The 21,446-nt window shown below is 29.5% G+C and overlaps 3 protein-coding genes across 6 annotated transcripts in view; 2 read left to right on the forward strand and 1 right to left on the reverse strand.

Moving 5' to 3' along the window:
• On the forward strand, positions 1-17,899 carry LOC105144368 (thioester-containing protein 1 allele R1). Of its 3 annotated transcripts, XM_087403808.1 has the most exons (29): positions 1-255; positions 2,973-3,125; positions 3,568-3,640; positions 3,912-4,104; positions 4,264-4,488; positions 5,204-5,454; positions 5,735-5,893; positions 6,122-6,293; positions 6,387-6,578; positions 6,786-6,887; positions 6,959-7,092; positions 7,666-7,786; positions 7,870-8,013; positions 8,113-8,232; positions 8,315-8,369; positions 10,535-10,754; positions 11,596-11,713; positions 12,214-12,400; positions 12,544-12,704; positions 12,779-12,917; positions 13,190-13,308; positions 13,382-13,521; positions 13,614-13,833; positions 13,986-14,363; positions 14,457-14,615; positions 14,682-14,857; positions 15,254-15,425; positions 15,560-15,662; positions 15,822-17,899. In XM_087403808.1, the coding sequence occupies exons 3-29, from the start codon at positions 3,582-3,584 to the stop codon at positions 16,025-16,027; spliced, it is 4,425 nt and encodes a 1,474-aa protein (XP_087259934.1). In that variant the 5' UTR covers positions 1-255; positions 2,973-3,125; positions 3,568-3,581; the 3' UTR covers positions 16,028-17,899. The 3 variants fall into 3 exon arrangements, with proteins under 3 accessions (XP_087259934.1, XP_011051552.1, XP_011051543.1); XM_011053250.2 differs by lacking the exons at positions 2,973-3,125; positions 10,535-10,754 and adding an exon at positions 8,672-8,813; XM_011053241.2 differs by lacking the exon at positions 2,973-3,125.
• Lerp (lysosomal enzyme receptor protein) overlaps positions 17,505-21,446 on the reverse strand; it is a 23,676-nt gene continuing 19,734 nt past the window's right edge. The window contains exons 14-16 of one of the 2 annotated variants that reach the window (XM_011053275.2): positions 18,726-18,852; positions 17,932-18,098; positions 17,505-17,830 (exon numbers count right to left, since the gene is read on the reverse strand). In XM_011053275.2, coding sequence (XP_011051577.1) covers positions 17,744-17,830; positions 17,932-18,098; positions 18,726-18,852 — 381 coding nt within the window. In that variant the 3' untranslated portion in view covers positions 17,505-17,743. Of the gene's footprint in view, positions 17,831-17,931; positions 18,099-18,725; positions 18,853-19,510; positions 19,624-21,446 lie in introns of those variants that run through there. The other variant, XR_015544349.1, reaches the window with a different exon arrangement.
• The window catches only part of Tl (toll like receptor), a 16,283-nt gene continuing 14,832 nt past the window's right edge, over positions 19,996-21,446 (forward strand). The window contains exon 1 of the mRNA XM_011053262.2: positions 19,996-20,486. The gene's annotated coding sequence lies outside the window, so the exon portion shown is untranslated. The remainder of the gene's footprint in view (positions 20,487-21,446) is intronic.

Consider the following 21,446-nt stretch of genomic DNA (forward strand, 5'->3'; position numbering starts at 1 on the left):
TTGGTAGTGGCCGTCACTGCCGTCAGTACTTGCTTAACCGTTGGGCCGTTAGCAAGTGCGAATACTCTCCAGCTAGTTCAGCTCTGCGGTTCACTGATTTGGTGTTTCCTACCGCGTTTACCTCCCGCGCATACTACGGAAAGACGCATAACGCTGACGACCGTCTACGGCGATCTTCCGACTAACGATCGTTTGATTCGGCGATTTTTCTTGGTGCAGTGTGGAGAAAATTTATCCGCTTCCGTTTCTGGCCGGGTGAGTCACCAAGACAAATTTTATTTTGTGCGATGACGCGACCTCCTTTGCCTGTCCTCGCGATAGAAATCTTCCCTTTTTTCTTCGGAGTGACCTTGATGATAACACAGAATCACAGCTGTACATTCGCTCAATTGGTCCCGAGATAGGGCCATCCATCGTTCTCTTTTCTTTTTTCTTTCCTCAGTGATTGTCCTGAATCTCTTGAGTCGGTGAAAGTTCCAAAGTCGTAGCGACGAGTCGCTTGCTATACTTTCGTTGCAGCCAGTAATTTACGGACCTAACGGACTATACGCGGTAGCTGAATTTAATCGACAGAATCGACAGATCGTTGAGTTGAAATTCCCGGTTTCCCAATTTACGCAGTAAACCAATGGAAAGTAGAATATACTACTTAGCCTAATATGAATATACTTTCGTACTGAGAATTTCGCTTTATTATCATATATGGAATGTCCTACTTCCCGCGCATTGTTTTAACGACAGATTCTTTGATTAATTTGAGAGAGAGAGAGAGAGAGAGGGATCGATTTTTTCTTAACAAAACTCTCAAGGGAAATTAAAATTTATAGCAAGTTTCCAAGCTTTATACCCTCGAAACTAAATGTAAAATAAAAATTAGTATTCCTTGGATCTAGTTAAAGAATATGATTTTTGTTATTTGTCTTCAATAAAATTTGTCATTAATAAAAAGTCTTTTAATAAGCTTTTTATTATTTTTGTTTACTTAGTCTTTTTTATGATAATATATACTATATTTATTTTACTTACAATTAATATAATAATTAATATAATAATATAAAATATTACAAAAAATGAAACATTAAAAATAAAATTGTTAATACATATTACTAAATTAATTTAATAACAAAATGAGCGGAGCAGGTCATATTCAGTCAAAGCAGAATTTAATGCCTAATAATATTTTTGTGTTACCTTTACATTTTTCAGTGTAAGCAAACTGCGCGCCGATTATAAAATATAATTTATTTTAATGATGTACATGCATAATATATTCCACATTTTCGACGCGATAAATATGATTAAGAATATTTCGCAGAATTACAATTAAAAATACCTATGACCATATACGTATATTTTGTTTCTTCGTAAAAGCGCAACGGTGCAAAGGTGTCATATGCAATTAAGTCCTACTAATATTACGAGACTCTCAGCATTACTGAATGCAGTTAATATTTGTCGGTTGCAGTATTTAATATTGCTGCTTTTTTGCGAAATAAAAATAAAGACGTAATTTAGCTATTTTTGGGGGTTTTCAATTATATTTAATCGACATAAACTTCATATCATCCCGAAGGTCGAAGTAATATTGATTAGACGATAATAAAAATATGATATGCAAAGCTTAAACAGAAACGTAATTGATGATATAAAGTTAAAACTATACTAATCCATTGAATTCTTTTTCTTTTCTTTTTTTTGTGTAAATTAAAATTATTAACTTGCATTATCTAAACGTAATTAACATAATTAAATTACTTAATCAACATTATCTAAACATTATTAAATTACTTAAATGACTATTACTTTTACTTATTAAAGAAGAATAGAAATTTTTAATTTCGCTACTGCTCGTTTTTATTTCTATGTTTTTTTATGTATTTTTCTTCATAGAAATATGATCATTACAATAACAGACAGAAGGAAAAATTGGTACATCAAAATAAAATGAAAAAAATTATTCGCATCGTTATAAAATCATTATCAGTTATGTTTCAATAATTTATTTATGAAATTAATTGCAAATTGGTTCAAATGCGAATAATATTGCACCACAAAATGTTAATTAGATTATATTTTTCATTATAACATTTGTTACCTCGATATCGTGCGATGCGCAACACTTGAAGTGGGGGAAAAACATATAAGAAAATACATAGGACTAAAACAATCTCAGAGCAGTAGCGAAACTCTTGAGAATTTCTACCCAGCTTTATTGACGTTATAATAAAATAATAATAACATAGATAATTATCTTTTAATACCGTTAATAATTTAATAAGTAAATATAATAACAGTTATTTAATGAGACTTTATGCTTAGGTGCGAAAAGCTAAGAAAGTATCGTATTGTCAACAGATATTCTTGAATCATAAAAAATAATATTGAATTAAGCATCTTATATTAAATATCCAGTTATTGAATAAAAAATAGATAGATAAGAAGTTTGTTTTGCGTTTCATGGCTGCAATTATAAAAGAAAGCGCTATATTTTTATGTCATCGAAATATACACGACAGCAAATTTATATTTTTACAATCTTTGTTTAAAGTTTAAACAGAGCACATTGCATTATTGCATATTACATTATTACTGCTACACGTTTCTGTATTTGATACAGCTTCTAAAATAAGAAATTTTTACATTTACATTAATATGATGTTTAATTATTGTATATTCTTTTAGCGAAATATATATATATATATATATAAATAATGTGAATTTATAAACTTTATGAATATAATACTTTGAAATTTTTGAATAGAAACCATTTCGTTGGGACAAGTTATTACGTAACACACGGAATTTAATGATGACGTGCAACAAATATTTTCGTGTGCGCCGGAATTCCCCAACTTTTACTTTTCTCTTTCTCTCTGTCCCTTTGACGTCACAATCTGACACGAATATGTCGAGACTCTAGGAATAATCGGTCATAGTATTTATCCGTTGTCTTTTTCTCTTCTCTCAAGCAGTAATTACTCACTATTCGGATTGTAATTTCAAAATTAACGATGACGGATATACATAATGGACTCCCGGAAAAACCGGTATTGTGACGGACTAAGCTTTCGCAAAAGAGGGAAACTACTTGGCGACATAATTACAGGCAGCTTTGTGCGCACGGTGTACGTTGTCACTTACGTACATAATAACAGCTAATTATTCATCATGTTTAACATTCCTGACTTTTGTGTTTGTTTGCGTCTATTTTATTGCCTTCCAAGATTTCACCCGTAATATCTTCATAGAAAAAAATATGATTGATTATCGTTGTTATTGCAAAATCTTGAAAGATAATTCTGTGAAACACGCACAAACTGTTTATTATTTATATTCTTATAAATAATATAAAGATATCTTTAAAAGATATTTTAAAAAGTTTAATCATCAAAAATAAAGTTGGGATAAATTATAGTTTTGAATTAATATTATTCTGTATAAATAATAAAAAGACATATTGATTTTTAAAAATATCAATATCTTTTAGGTTTTTTTTAATTGGATAATTGTACAATTTCTCATAATCATACTTAATAAATCATAAATACAATCTTTTCTTCATCACAGGTCTTTCTTAAAACATGGAATTGCTAGGTATTCTATTGCTATCGGGAATAATCTCAAATGTAGCCGCAGAACCGTAAGTACAAATATATATATTAATCAGATATTACGATATCAAGTATATTCACGTGACTTTTATTCAAAATGATTTATTAAAATCATGATGCTTCGTAATAACAAACCGTGTTTGCATTACCAACTATGTGAAAGCCTAGCATATTTGATTTTATTGTAACGTGGGATAATGTTAACAATACTAACAGTATATAGATACAGTTTTTTTTAATAAGTTTGAAGAGAATAGAATGAAAAAGTTGAAACGAGGAAGATTCTTATTCTCGTTTAAGATATTACACTATTATTGCGCCGAAAGTAGTACGTCCTGATTCGGAATATCATGTAGCGGCAAGTGTTACCGGCGTATCAACGCCATCAACGATATACGTTGAACTGACTGGCGAACTTGATATAGGAAAAATATTTAACATTTCTCGGACCATAGTCGTTGAACCTTATTCTACTCACATTTTACAATTAAACGTACGTATAAATTTGTAATAATTTGTACAAGTCCATATTTGTAATAATCTATATAAGCTTTCTTATTTAAAATTGATAAAAATGATAACTATCAGTAACTTAATAATAATTTAACATAATTTAACAGTTCATATTAATTGATTTTATTTACAATGTTAGATTGGAGAAACTACACCTGGAAAATACAAACTTACAGCACGCGGTCTGTCCGGTATTGATTTTTATAAATCGAAGGATATCGAGTATGTACATAAAAGTTACTCAGTCTTCATCCAGACCGACCGGGCGATTTATAAACCCGGTCACAAAGTTATGTTTCGTTGTATAATATTGGATTCGAGGTTGAGACCGAGTATTATGAGACCATCGGACGTATATGTCATCGTAAGTATATATATATATATATATATATGTACGTATATACAGGGTGTCCCGAAAGTTTTTGTCAATCGCTTTTGTGTAGATAGAGCGAACTAAACTGAGACGAAAAGTTTTCTACTATTTTGCAATTTTTGCAATAGTTAACAAGATATTAATTACTAAAAATTGCCAAATATTGGTCTTGAATAATTTTTTACTCAAATACTATCAACTTTATAGAAAAGTTGCAAAAGACAAAAATCATTTATTTTCTTTTTATAAAGTTCTAAGAATTTTTTCAGCAATTTTTTAATACCGTATTTTTTCATGTTGATAAAAATAAGAAAATGCTGTACTAAAAAGTTGATAAAAAATTCTGAAAAAATTTTGAAAAAAATTCTTAAAGTTCTATGAGAAGGAAATTAATGATTTTTGTCTCTTGTAGTTTTTCTATAAAATTGATAGTATTTGAGTAAAAAATTATTCAAGATTAATATTTGGCAATTTTTAGTAATTGATATTTTGTTAATTATTGCGAAAATTGCAAAATGGTAGAGGATTTTTCGACTCAATTTAATCCGCTTTATCTACACAAAAACTTTCTGGACATACAAATACATATATATCTTTCACAGTAATATCGTAGAATTCCTTACACATGTAATATTTTGATGCTTGAAAATAATTTTTTTTTTAAGATTTGTTTATAATAAATATATTTTTTTTTAATTTGTTGCAGGATGGCGATGGTAATCGTGTCAAACAATGGAATCGACCACCAGTGACTCATGGTATTTTCGGCAGCGAATTAGAATTATCACAGTCACCAGTACTAGGAAAATGGAAGCTTGTCGCTAATGTCGGCGATCAAACATTTGAAAAGGAATTTGAAGTTGCGGAATACGTTCTACCGAACTTCGAAGTGACAATCGATTCACCGAAACATGTACAATTCAAAGAATCAAAAATTGCAGCAACTGTTCATGCAAAGTAAGTGACTATTTCAGCAATTTATAAGAGCGATAAATTTTCTAAATTTGAAAAGGTTTACAGAAAATTCCCTTTGTTAATAAATCTGCACTTGATCCATGTTCCGAATGAAGATAAAGATTTTGAAGATGATTTTTCAGCTTTCTCATAAAATATTAATTAATAAAATATTAATTGATTATTTAAGATTAAAGATTCAACAATTAATAATTTGATGTATTTGATTTTACTTAAGCCACATTTGACCGAAAATATTCATTTGTAAGTGAACATAATTTAGGTATACTTATGGAAAACCAGTGAAAGGTGAAGCTACAATAACGGCTTACCCAGACATTTTTTCTGGTGTAATTCAACCAATATTCCAACAACCAGTGCGAAAAGTGGTACCGATCAACGGGAAAGTTACGGTCGATTTCGATATATTATCCGAATTAAGGTAAATCCAATAATATTGCATTAGTTATAAACTTATATAATGTATTTTGGAATTTTTTTCTCTCTTGATAACATTAAAAAAATTTTTGTTTAAAATACAAAGACAAAATAAATACAACAAAAAATTATTTATTTTACTTACTTTTTTAGTATTATAAGTCTTAAATTATGAAAAATTGTACATTACATAAATTTATGTATATGATATCGCATGCACACATTATTTTAGATTGACTGATGAATATGAAAGACCCATCATGATTGACGTGGTGGTAGAAGAAGAATTAACTACCAGAAGGCAAAATGCTTCGACACAGATAACACTACATAAACATAAGTATACGATGGAATTAATAAGAACATCGGACTATTTCAAACCTGGACTAAAATATACCGCTTTCGTAAGTTGAATCTATCTTATTCAAAGGCAAAATTGAATATATTCAATATATTATACAACGCATTATGTTACACTATATTACATACATTTGCAGCTAAAATTAACGTATCACGACGGATCGCCAGTACAAGACACCAAAAACGACGTCTTGATAGCATATGGATACACATATAATCAATCGGCATATTCGAATCTTACAAAAAAATTAGACGAGCATGGCATGATACAACTAGATTTTTATCCGCCTAAATCAAAGGATAATATCTCTTTTCCTCTAAATATAGAGGTAAAATTATTAATCAAATCTCCTTGCAGTTCGACAAATATATTAGGTGTTGGAATTAATTCGTAGCGTTTTTTAATGAAAGAATGTTATTTATTTCACATGAGCATTAAAAAATACATTAATGAAAGTACTTCCCATCACTTGTAAAACGCTACGAATTAATTCCAACACCTAATACAATATTTAATTGTTTGTATATGTACGCAGGCACAATATTTAAATCTCCATGAATGGTTCCCCTCAACTAGTCAAGCTATGTCCATAAGCAACGAATATGTGCAAGCAATTTTAAAAACGGAAAAACCAATGGTATATTTTGCAACTATTATTATTACGTTTAAATTCTTCGGTTATAATATTCTCACAATTTAATCTGCAAGGTGAACAGTTATGTTGAAATCGAGGTGAATTCTACCGCTCCATTGAAATACATAAGTTATGAGATACTTGGTCGCGGTGACATTTTAGATGCAGGATCAATCTATGTGCAGGACAAATATACGACATCATTCAAGTAAGTATGATGTGTGTGTGTGTGTGTGTGTGTAAAGGTGACTGTATACGGTAAATAATACCGAAATATTAAATAATATTATTAAATAATAATATTAATAATACTGACTATATATATATATATATATATATATATATATATATATATATATTTAACACTATTACTGATCATGTGTGGTTAATGTTGATGGATTGACGATGATTTGGATTTTTCTCGAGCATCAGTATTCTTTATTACTAGGATTCATGCTATAGCGCAATAGATAATGTACGTAAAACTAAAGTAAAACATATTGTCAATAATATTGATCTTAAAGTCGTAAAAAAATTAAAATATTGATACATACTCTGTCAATATTACTAATTAATATTATTGACTGTGTATGGTCACCTTTAAGGAAGTTTTTAGAAGAGTTATTCGGAATAGTCGAATCTTAAGTTGATCTTGGATCTTTCGAGTCGCAGAAAAGATTTACAATTTTGAGATTCAATAGCCTGATCATACAAGTTGTTAAAATCCTAGACTGAGTTTCAGTTTAAAATTAATATTTTATACGATTAAAACACGTTTCAGATTTTTAGCAACATATGTCATGGCACCTATTGCGCATGTAATTGTATACTATGTAGGGACAGATGGAGAAGTACTAGCGGATTCGTTAGACGTTGAACTTACAGGAGTACTTCAAAATCATGTGAGTTATTATTTAAAATGTCTAAGTTGTATTATATATTAGAAAATAGAGAATGGATAGATAACATCGCAATTCGTATATAGGTTGATATTAAAATAACACCTGGTGAAGTTATGCCCGGAGAAAATGTTAACCTTATGATATCTGCGAAACCAAACTCTTTTATTGGATTACTAGGCATTGATCAGAGATCCCTCTTGTTAAAATCTGGAAATGATATTTCTTATGTACGTAATACGTTATACATATATATATAAATTTATAAATTTCTGTATGCGTGATTTCACGTATACTTTATTTTGATAGCATTCATTAATTACATGTAGGATCAAGTATACAAAGAGCTACAGACGTACGATAAAGCAGAACCATCACCACACGCAGATGGATTCTTCAGTCGCTCTCTTTGGAGGCCTGGCTCAGGAACAGCAGACGATGTGTTTCAAGTAAAATATTCCACGATATACTTATATTATCTTCTTAATTATTATCTAATAATCAGATTAAAATAACAAATGTTTGTAACAGAAAACTGGTGTAATAATCCTTACAAATGGGTATGTCCACGAGAATTTCCCTGTACGTAAGTATCGAAATACAAAATTTAAGGTAGTATAGCGTGTATATTTAGTGAAAGACTAACGCGCACTTAAAAACATAATGCGCACTTAAAACATATATAACATTCATTAAATATAAATATTTCTAAATTAAAAAATATTTTGTAGAATATGCGTGACACAACCATATTCCAACTTACTCATAATATATAGCATGAGAATAACATCCCAGTTCTTGATTGATTCTTTTAATCAGGATCGACTGTTGAGCTGATCTCGGTGAGATTAGATTATATATTTTTTAACCAAGCTTATATGTGTGTAGTATACTACAGAAATAGTATCGAAGACGTGATGTTTGCATCCGCTGGGGGATTCTCAGGCCCGGCTGCTGCATTACCGCCCGAGAAGGTCAAAGTTCGCAAGAATTTCCCTGAAACTTGGCTTTGGCAAACGCTTGAAGCTGGGTAATGCCAATGACGTAATAAATTATCATGCATACATTTTCATTTTACACATATTTATACTGTAAATTTTGTAAACAGTTAATTATTTACTTGAGTATACACATTTATAGCAAATTCAGTTACTTGCACTACGCTGAATCATATTAAAAGCTGCTATAAAAAATATACTGCCTGAAATTAGCAAAATTAAATATAAAAGTATATAAATATTTTTAACGATTGACTATTTACTAATAATATTGTTACGTTATTTAATAAAATATATGTGTATCATTGTCAAAGTTGATTATATTGTATCACTGCATTAAGATATTTTGTATAAAGTAGCTTTTAATATGTACTGATCCAACATACTGCGAGTGAGCGAATTTACCATTAGTTGCATAACAAAAATCATTCCTTGCTGTTTTCTAGCATCTCTTTGATGTGTATTTAAGCTATTATTTTATAATTTTTCCTTTAATTATAGTGTAAAAATCGATATATCGATCTACACTTACATATTACATTAAAATATTAACATATATAATAGAATTCGTACAACAAAAAATAATGCAAATTAGAATGCTTCGCATTAAAGTTACGCATCAAAATTGTTACGGTGGTAAATGGCTAGATAACTTGGTGGAGGAAAAAATCTTCAATTTTTCAGGATCTTTCCACATCAGTGTTAATTTTTGCTAACTGAAGAACGCTTTGTATATATGTATATACGCTCTGTATTCTAAATATTTTATTTAAATATTATTTAATATATATAAATTTAGATATATTATATTATATTGTGCCTTGAATATGCATATATGTAAATACTTATTTTGAATACAAACTAAAGTTTAGACTTACTTGTCTATAATCTTAAATATTATTATACGCGGATATTATATATTTCTAATTATTATTTATTTCACATAAATAAGTTTTAATTTTCAGGATATGATTTTATGGTCTTAGAGTTTACGCGTTATTTTTAAATACGACACTAATATTTATATAAAAACAATATAAATATTTATACATATTTAAAAGCTTATTTCTTATTTGAAATTAAAAAACTTTCAGAGATAGATGCTAAAAATTTATACAATGCAGTAGATACAATGCAGTAGATGCAGAGTTGGAATAAAACATATCAATTATTTATTTCATTAAAATAAAATAATTTTACATTATATTTTTTGTAGAGAATTAAGTCCGAGAAAATTTATGCAGTATCTTAATAATTCACTATATAAAAAAAGAATGTTTCAGAACTGCCATTACTGAAAATCAGAAAAATTTTTTCTGATTTGTCAATATCATAAGTACTGAATTAATAAACAGAATCAAAAAAATTATCAGTGATTAAGTTTTAAACATAAATAAATTTTAAATTGAATAATAAAATTTCTTCTTAATTCATTTAAATTTTATTAAACAAAATGTAAATTTGAGACACAAATCAGCATTTCTGATTTCTTTAAGATACAAATTAAATGTTAAAAATTTATTATAAAAACAATTAAATGTTGAACAATTTCAACTTAATTGAAGAATTTATCTCAAAACTAAATAAATTCTTTCTACGATTAAAAGAGATAAAGTAGATCTGAAGCATTTTCTGAAAGTAATTATACTCTATCAAGAATCAAAGAAATAATATCATTAGGATATCGTATTTAGTTCTTATTTCGATTGAGGATCTGGGTTGGTGTAATACAATATGCAGAATTGGATTGCAGGACCAGAAATTTTGGAGGGTAGAATAACGGGGTCGCCTCATGGGGTGTCCACGCTTCGACCAGACCTTGGTCCACCTGTCACGCACAGATTAGCGACAAGACCACCGCTGGCAGGTCCTTACGCCTTCTCTCGCATCCCACCTCCTGTCTGGAATAAGCCCCGTGTATTCCTAATGCATGACATCTTAAACACCTGGCTTTTCACAAACTTCTCTTCAGGGTATTTATTTCGTATCTTGTATACTTTTAGTGTGTTTATGCACGTCTATGTATATGCGGTATATATGCAAGGTGTACGTAAATTGAAACAAAAAAGGAATGAATTGTTTCAAAGAGTAAAATTGCTTCAGTCTGTTACCGGCAGAATTTGCCCCTGTAAGTGTTTCAGTGACACCCTGTATATTTGTAAATAACGTGCATACCGTATTGTACAGTTACGTGAAAGTTGATCAAGGTAAAGGTGCGATCTCATATTTTCTCACGAATGTAAGTTGCGTTACAAAAGCTTGTTCTACGTATCATGCATATCTCAGTTCTTGGAAACCGATGTCTTGCGTCATGCTATTCACGGAGGAATGATCGATTTTTATTCGTAACACTGTTCACTATTTATATCCTTAGTTAAGTAAACATCAATTAACAACATTCATGTTATAATTTAACTGTTATGCAATACATGTGTTACATAACAGCTACATTATATTTATATTCTTGAATATGAAATTATAACATCGATGTTATTATGTTACTATTATATAGTTGGTGTTTACTAAAACGTCATTTATGTAAACGTGTGTTTCCGCATTTGTAAAGGTGAAGGATACGAAAGTACGATCTTAACACTTTTTTCATGTTACATCAACTTGCTTGTATCGTGTATATCTATTTCATTAGAAAGCTGCAATCTCTTTTATCGCTATTCGAAACATTATTACTTTTTGAAATTCATCATATCTATGTTTCAGTTTATTTATTATCTAAACGGTAGCACACAGGATACCTACATACTTCATCTTATACTTACGATTATGGAAACATATTAAGTATATGTACTCTTGCAGATATAATGGAAAAACGGAATTACGACGAGAAGTACCGCACTCTATCACATCATGGGTATTGACTGCATTTTCTGTCAATGACGCACATGGATTAGGTCTCATAGAGGAACCCAGAAAGGTTGTTATAGATACATATACGTATTTATATAATCTTTACATAGAAAGTTTGGAGATTAACGTTATTGCGAAAAAAGTTTGATAAAGTTTTTTTCTTAGTAATAAAGTAAATTTAATAATTTAATTTATTATAAATGATACATTTGCTCAAAATTTTTTTCGAGCATAAGTTTTTATATTAACTATGATTCATTTTCCTCACAAATTTATTTCTGTCAAAGTCTTATTAATTTTCTACCAATCTTTTTTTTTAATCTACAATAATTATCACAACGTTGGATTGATTATGATATGTATGACGATTATTTTTTTTATATATTTTTTTAAATATATTTTTTTATATTATATATATTCATGTACGTATTATATAAAATATACATAAATCTATTAAAAATCTGAGCACAAAATATTACAGCAAAACAGAAAGGTGCTCTGAATAAAAATTCTCATAATTATTATGAAACTATTATATTAATATATTATTTATTATCTGTTCATTAGTTGAAAGTGTTCAAACCGTTCTTCATATCGGTGGATTTGCCGTACTCGGTAATTCGAGGAGAAATTGTAAGCATACAAATTGTGGTATTCAATTATATGAATAAAGATTTGACAGCCGAAGTTCTATTGACAAACGATGGACAATTTGATTTTGCGGAAGTTTCTAACGAAGTCCACGATGCACCAAGTAAGTAATATAACGTTATTCGACTTCAAAGAGATACGATAACAATAATAGCTGACTCGTAGTTTGTAGCAACATATACATTTTATAACTATGATCATCCAATTATGATAAGTTTATAGGATAAATTGATTATAATTTTTCAGAATTGGAATTATACCGCAGGAAGAAAGTTGACGTGAAAGCTAATTCTGGCTCGAGTGTGTCGTTCATGATTATTCCAAGAGAACTAGGATACATCAATATAAAAGCAACCGCTAACAGCGTTTTGGCTGGCGACAGTGTTGAACATAAATTGCTTGTCAATGTAATGATTCTCATTCATATTTTTTTGCTCGTACAATTACTCGACAATAAACAAAAACATTGTTCTGTTTTAAGGCCGAGGGAGAAACACAATACAAGAATAAAGCAGTACTTTTGGATTTGAGAAGTGCTGCACAGGCGAGTGCAAATGTCACCATCGACATACCTAATAATGCAGTACCAGGATCGGAGATTATACAAATATCTGCAGTTGGTAATAATATTGCTCAAATTACATATACATTTTAAATTTACATTTCCAATTTAAAAGGATCTTATCGATATTCGCCTGATCAAATGAATCTCTTCTAAACTTTGATAATCCATAATGAACGTTAATTAATAATGAGTTTTTCAGCTTGATGTACATGTATATAATTATAATGATAATTCATGTGCAATACTTGTGAAAACTTATTATTTTGCATAAAATATCCCTTCTTTATTAATTGTATGTTAATTGTATGTTAATTGTATATTATATAGGTGATGTCTTAGGCCCCAGTATCCAGAACTTGGCAAATTTAATAAGAATGCCATTTGGATGCGGCGAACAAAATATGCTCAACTTTGTACCAAATATCGTTGTTTTAAATTATCTCAAGGTATCAATAGCACTCTCTTCTGCTGTATGACACATGTTAAAATGTAATTTATACATAAAAAAATACTTTTCAGAATACGAATCAATTAACACAAGCCGTGCAAAGCAAAGCGCTAAAATATCTGGACATTGGCTACCAACAAGAATTAACTTATAGACATACTGATGGTTCATTTAGCGCGTTTGGTATGTCGGATCCTAGCGGGAGTACATGGTATGCCCAAGATTGCTAGTAACATAATTATTTAAGAATTATTTCAAAATCAAGATAGTTGCCATATGATCTAAAATTATTCTGTCCACTAGGCTTACAGCCTTCGTAGCGAAATCTTTTAAACAAGCGGCGGAATACATTGCAGTCGAAGATAGAATCATAACTGAGGCTTTACAGTGGTTGTCCAACAATCAAGCATCAAATGGCTCCTTCCCCGAAGTGGGAAAAGTTAGCCACCGTGATATGCAGGGTGGAGCTGCCAAAGGACTTGCTTTGACAGCATATACGCTTATTGCTTTCCTAGAAAACGAGGTAAGAGCAATATCTTTTTATTTCATTTAATAACATTTAAATAAATATAATTATTTGTTGGGAATGTTATCTTTATGCTTAAAAGTAGTACGTGAAATAAAAAATGCATTTTCCATGTCGCGCAATTATTAAAGTTGAATATGTCGGTATAGGAATCTGTGGTAAAATATCGTAATACGATAAACAAGGCTGTTGACTACATCGTTCGTAATATGGAAGGACTAAACGATACGTATGCATTGAGTCTATGTGCCTACGCTTTAAATTTGGCAAAGCATCCATACGAGACATCGGCATTTAACTTCTTAGAATCGAAAGCTGTAATGAACCAAGATCTTAAATGGTGGAGCAAGCCCATTCCGAAAGACAATAAAAATCCACACTATTCTTTACCACGTTCTGTCGATGTCGAAATGACATCGTACGCTTTACTCTCGTATCTTAAACGTAATCTGGTCACAGATGCGATTCCCGTAATGAAATGGCTCGTCAGACAAAGAAATACAGAAGGTGGTTTTGCGTCGACGCAAGTAAGTAATTATCTGAGTACAAAATTATTATTTCAAATATGTGTAGAAGAAATAAAATATAATTAAAAATTACTTATGCGTGAAATAATTTAGGATACTGTAATCGGACTTCAAGCATTGGCGAAGCTTGCTGAAAAATTGTCAAAGGACACGAGTTCAGTTGAAATCACGTATAAATATGGTGAGGGAGAAGGTCAAGAAGGCTACATGAACATACGTGGCGATAATTCTATAATACTCCAAAAGAAGATGGTAACTTAAACGAATTGTGTCATACGTTATTACGATTAAATATTAATATTTTTGCACTTCTTGCAGCTACCTACGAAAACACGGTATGTTAATATAACAGCATCTGGTAAAGGTTTTGTATTAGTGCAAGTTTCCTATCAATACAATTTGAACGTGACTGGAGCATTTCCATTGTTTACATTGGATCCTCAAGTAGATAAAAATTCCAATGCTAATCATTTACAGCTTTCGATATGTTCAGGGTATGTTTTCGTTATTGTATTTATAATATTATTTAAATTTAATAATTTTAAATCATATTGATGATTGAAGTAGCAATATTTTTTTAAAGTTATATTGTTATGCAAATGTAATTATTATAAGAAAAACAATATTTAAAGTTATTCTTTTAACTTGGCAAAAAGAAATCTATATAGTATATATGAAAGATATATACACACACACATATATATATATATATATATATATATATATATAGAGTTTAATTTCTCAAAAAATAAAAAAATGAATATGAAATAATTTAGTTCCTAGCAATATTATACATTAGTATATATAATTAGCAGTATTATACATTATATGATTCTATTGTATGATTCTATTGTCAAAAATTAATTAATCAAATTATTATTTGTTGACAGATTTGTTCCAACTGAAGAAGCAAATGAAAGTAATATGGCCGTCATGGAAGTAAGCCTACCTTCTGGCTTCACAGTGGACAGAGATTCATTACCGAGTTTAGAAATGTCATCACATGTAAAACGTGTTGAAACTAGAAATGGTGATACAATGGTGATTTTATATTTTGACAAGGTAAAGTATATATGTATCACAACTCATAGATATAATAACTAATTAATGTAACTCATTTAAATAGTTATCACAAAAATCTGATAAAAAATACAATATATAAAAAATAAAGAAAAAAATTATTATTATTATTATAGATGATAAAACAAGAATATTGTCCAACCGTGTCGGCATTTAGGACGCATAAAGTAGCTAAGCAAAAACCAGTTCCCGTTTCTGTATACGACTATTATGATTCTTGTGAGTATAATAAAAATATTTTATAGATAAATTTGATTTAAAAGATGCAAAATAAAAGATAGAATATTTTACGATGATAATACATGCGCGCACGCGCGTGTGTGTGTGTATGTGTGTCTAAGATTTTAAAAAATATATCTTTTTGCTATTTGCATGCAGCGAGGAGGGCAAGAGCATTTTACGAGCCTAAAAAGACAACTTTGTGTGATCTATGCGAAGATGAAGATTGCGAAGATATATGCGTTTCAAAACCTGGTAAACGAAAGGACAACACTACAGCGTCCGCTGCGTCTCATGTTTACGCTTCTGTATATTTACAATTTATGTTCTTCTCGTTTTACTATTTGCTTCATAAGTACTTGTAATTATATTGTTATAAAGAATAATTATTTCATTTATATATATAATTATATTATAAACTTTAAATCTAACAAAATAACGTAGAAGCTGTATAAGTTGCGACCAAAGTATATGTACTTGTTATACAGAGTATAAGATTACAAACTTTATATGAAATGTCCAAATCAAACTAACATATATAAGATTTAATATTAGTGATAATACTAAGTTTATAATAAAACTTAATAATGTTTCTTGTTATTAATTAGTAGATATTACTTTTCTTGTATTGTAAGTTTTTCTGATACACACATATTTGTATGAGATGTTTCGTTTACGTTCACCTTTATATTATGAAAAGGAAAGATAATGAGAGAGATGTGAAGAGATAGGAATGAAAAAATGGTAGGAATTTATTTAAAAAATTATCAATATATATGTATATACAGAGTGTCATTTTAATCGATGCTTTAAAACATCTCAAGAAATATAAAAGATACGGAAAAATGTTTCCAACAAAAGTTGCTCAGTTATTAGGGGAAAAGAAGATGATAATCTTGGTTGGATTTAGTGTTCCTATAATAAGTTAGGACAAACTGTCGCCATTAATAACCAAATACTACAGAGACTATAGACGATATACAGAAAATATGACACATCAAACACATGTGGCTGAGTTCAATTAAATGAGCATGGTATGATTAAGAAGTAGCATTCTTTAACAAACCTCATGTAAATGTTATGCGCTAGATAATAACAAAAACATGAAAAATAACATCAATACGTGATTTCCTGCAATTTGCTTGTAACTCGCAGTTTTATTGGTTATTGCAATTTATTTGAAACTACGGGTTAGCTATTACATATGGCGGATTTCGACAATCAATCAAAAGTTGCAACCACATTGTCCTAACTCTTATTATACGAACACAGGCTGTTCTTGAGAAAATGTATCTAAGATCAGGTCAAAGTTAAATTTTTTTAATTGAAACCCGCATGAAGAAAATTAATCGCGCCAAAGCAAGGATTCGGGAATGGAAAAATTGCCTATTATAACAATTGATTGACGGATGATCAATATTAACGTGATCAAACGAAACGCTCCCAACTATTATAACAATTGATTGGCGGATGATCAATATTAACGTGGTCAAACGAGACGCTCCCAATGTTGACTTGTTAACCAAGCCTTATAACTTGTAAACTTAATGAAAAAAATACTTTATTATTGTGTTTTGAAAAGGTTTTAAAGTCAATTACATGAATATAAAATTAAAAATGGGTTTTAATTTCAGAAATTTTAGGTAACCTTGGTCTGATCTTAAGGACAGCTTCTCAAGATCAACCAAGATCATCCTCTTCTTTCCCTCTAATAACTGAGCAACTTTTATCTGAAACATTTTTCCATATCTATCATATTTTCAGGATATTTTAATATATCGATTAAAATTAGTCACTATATATATATATACATATAAATATGTATATAGTTAATTCTATACCTTATGAGATTTTCAAAACATTTATTTGACAATTTATCGAAATATTGAAGATAACATACTAAAATACGTATTATGAAATTATATAGTTCCGATCGGAATCATTTAATTATTAGATTCCTATTGTCTTTTCTAAGGAAAATGGAATAATTCTGAATCCATTCTGAATAATTTCATAATACATGTCCAATTCAATAATTAGACAATCTATACTCTAGAACAGACATAATAATAATCATATCGTTATGCAGATATAAGATCATCGTCGCTATCTGATTGACTAGGATCGGAAGCGCCGAGTAAAAGTCTAGCTTCCTCAGTAGTATCGACCTATAAAATAAAATATATATGTAGTATATGTGCGATTTAAGTAAATAAAAGTTAATACTAATTTATAAATATTCTAAAGTAAAAAAAACGAAGAACCATACTCTACAATACTGGACACGACCTATGCCTCTTCTGAAATTAATCAGATTTGACCAAAAGCGACGTCCTTCTAGCGGAAGTAAATCTCCGAAATAAACTAAAGCGATCATTAATACCCCAAGCGCACACACTATCATCATTGCAATCGCAAATAATTGTAACATTAAGCCTGAAAGCACGAATATTAGTGATCATAAAATTATTATGGTAAAATAAAACGAGGCAAGTAGAAAGAAATAATGGCAATGCTAAAGAAATTTGACAAATTTATCATTCAAATATAAAACACTAATGAAACTGCATACCAATGACTTCTCTGATTTTAATGATCTTGACATGTGTTCTTGCAAAGGTTCTAAATGATTTTCAGATTTAAATTGTCGCTTGTTTATTAAAAAGTTATTAATAAAAGAATTTAATATAATGATGTGTATAACTCGCTTACCATATTTTGCATGAAAAGTTAGAAATCCATGTAGAACTTCGCTTCGCGTAGAAAATTGTAAACCTACAAAGCGAAGTTCCACATGTGTTTACAACTACTATTTTGCAGATTTATCCTAAATATGCAGTTTTATTAAAACAATTTTATATTATGATATTTTATAGTATAAAACAATTCGATAAACACATTTACAGATAAAAAAATGAATGATTTTGTTTTTTCCGATTTATCGTTTTTCTCAATTATAAAATAAAAATCTTATCACTTGCCTCGGTCTGTCCTATTAAATTCAATGTTAATGTAATAAATATCGCATTTAAAATTTAATATTACGAAAACATTGTTGTTTACCAGGACTTATAGGACGAAGTAATTTCTTGCAGAGCAATGCATTTTCATGAGATACATTTTGAGAATTGGCATGTTTCACACAGATCACTTCGGTGTGCCACTCGAATTCTGCACTGCATTGTGATTCCTGGATTCATGAAAAAGAAAAAAGTAATATCAAATCGAATAGAAATTAACAGCGTCCGCTCAATATAAATTTTACTCGGTACTGCGTCTGATAATTCAGAGACCGATATGACAATCTTATCCATCTCAGTCATGAATAAGTATACATTTTATACTTATTATGCGATCACACACAGACAGTTTAAAAATATAATCAAGAAAAAAACGATACATCGAATGAATTACCAAGAAAATAGAACATATTTTTTTCAATTATGAAGAATTATGAAGACTTGCGTTGTTTCCAATAAATATTTTTAGGATTTTAACATTCAATAAATTAAATAAATCTTTGTATTTAAAAATGTTTATAAACAATTTTAAATTTTAAAAAAATTTCAAAATATGATATAAGATTAGAATTTCAATCATAATATGTAAGAAATAAAAACATGCTGATATACATTATATATAATATATAAGCTTAATCTATTTTACTAATTAATAGGTAGATAATATTATTATCAGTTTCTCAAGAAATATAAAAATTTATATGTAGTAATTTTTGCATTTTTAAAACACTTACGTCTTCAATATTTCTAATTATCTTATACAAATATATACAACTATTTCATTAATGTTACAAGAGATTAGTGATATGATAATAAAAATATTCTTACAACATCGCTACTGTTCCTCTTCTATTGTCTGCCTATTCTTATCAAGCTTATTAATATTATCAAGATTCAGACGCCGAATATATTTCGCGTTTCATCAAATAGATAAGTGGTGACTAAATAAAAGAATGTAATTTAGAAAAGATCATTTAGAAGAAAAAAGTGCAAAATAGCAAGTGTAAAAAATATCTATTAAATAAAAGAAAAGATCTTTATATATTTTATAAACAAAAATGTATACCCGCACACAATATAGATATAGTAATTAATTATAGTTTTTATCATCCATATTTAAAAATAATTATATTATATTATATTATATTATATAATTATTATCGGTTTTTATTTAAGTTGTTCAAACTGATTTTGTAATGCGATTCCACATATATGATTCACGTTTAGAAGTTTATGACCTCAGGTGTACATCTCTTTCGATGAGATATTAGTTAAAACAAGACGGAACATTAACGATTAAGTGAGAGGCAGAACAGAAAGAGTACAAGTGGGGATGAAGAAGTGAAGAGAGAAAGAGAGGAAGAGAAGGAAAGAAGGGGACAACAGGCACAATCAGTCGGAGTACTTAGAGTCAGTCGGTACCGGACTGCGTGGTCGAAAGCTCGGATTGGTAGTAGTGTCTCAGTGACAGTTCCGATGAATCAAGTCGGGATTCTCTACTTTAGAACTATTCACCTACGGTTGCGATCATCTTCTTATGTGCTTAATATTTAGAATTAGTATTGGAGAGCGAAAACGCACAAAGTGTCATTAAAACGAACGAATTTTTTTCTTATTAATTGCGTGTAGAAGATCACGTGTCATACGCACATTGTAATATGAAAAGTATACGTATGCGCGTTTGTGATACCTATATGTGATATCATTGTTGGTAATAATCGTCACTATCGCTCGATAGAAAAAAAACAAAATAGACAGCACGCGAGGTTCCCACAAATGATCTAACGTAGTCCACCATATTGCTGTAAGTAAATGTATGTAGTGTACAGACGTCATTTCCGTGAAACCGGTTCAGGCACCGCCTTATGAACGATCGTCCCGCGTGCAGGATCGGATCTTGCTTTCTCATCGACCTTTAGCAAATCCGGAAAAAGAAATCCGCAAATATTCTGCAATTGCTGATTAAACAATCGCTTGTAGATCAATCGGATTCGTTTTTTAAAAATTAAATATTCAATAATAGCTACGTTCATCAGAATGTTCAGTTTGCAATTATTAGAAATTTTCTTCGCGTTGATTGGCGATCTACTTGGAAGAAAGAATTTCACTAATTGACCAATCAAAAAATACTTCAACATTTGTATCATCAAGTAAACGGTAATCTAATTTTAGATCTAAAAAAAATTATTGTTCTTCAGCGAAAAAATTTTCAATAATTGCGAAAAATGTTCTGCTAGACGTCAATCTTTCTTCTATGTATTTTTAATTTTTTAATTTTAATCTACGAGATACAAATAAAAATAAACCTGCTTCGTCTAATGTGATTTACGCGGTTTAGAATATAATAAATGTTTCTTCTTTACATTTTTAATTCAGATAATCTATGAGGCGGTCAATTGAAGCATGAACAATGTTGCATTTTCTAAAATAATTTTATTGCAAAGAAGGCATGCTGGATCCCACAGTCGTTCTCCGTCCGTCTCATAGACTACTTAAAATAAAAAATGCAAAGAAGAAACATTTACATCTTAAACTGCATAATTCATGTTAAACGAAGAAGGTTATTTTTATTTGTATTTCATAGATTAGCCAAAATTAAAAATTCAAAGAAAGATTTTCTATATTCAATTGCGTAAATAATGTTAGAACGAAACAGATTTATTTTTATTTGTATCTCTCGTAAAAATAAAAATCTTATAAAACTTTGCTGACTGAACAATCTGCTTAAAAGGAGCTAAAAAGAATATGTAAAATTACATGCACA

The sequence above is a fragment of the Acromyrmex echinatior genome, chromosome 3 (assembly GCF_024713525.1).
Source record: "Acromyrmex echinatior isolate Ae372 chromosome 3, ASM2471352v2, whole genome shotgun sequence".
Classification (NCBI taxonomy): Eukaryota; Metazoa; Arthropoda; class Insecta; order Hymenoptera; family Formicidae; genus Acromyrmex; species Acromyrmex echinatior.

Coding starts and splice junctions, on each gene's coding strand:
- LOC105144368 (XM_087403808.1), top strand. CDS start 3,582: ATGGAATTGCTAGGTATTCTATTGCTATCGGGAATAATCTCAAATGTA. Junction 14,616..14,681: donor TAATACTCCAAAAGAAGATG/GTAACTTAAACG, acceptor CACTTCTTGCAG/CTACCTACGAAAACACGGTA. Junction 15,663..15,821: donor ATACGACTATTATGATTCTT/GTGAGTATAATA, acceptor ATTTGCATGCAG/CGAGGAGGGCAAGAGCATTT.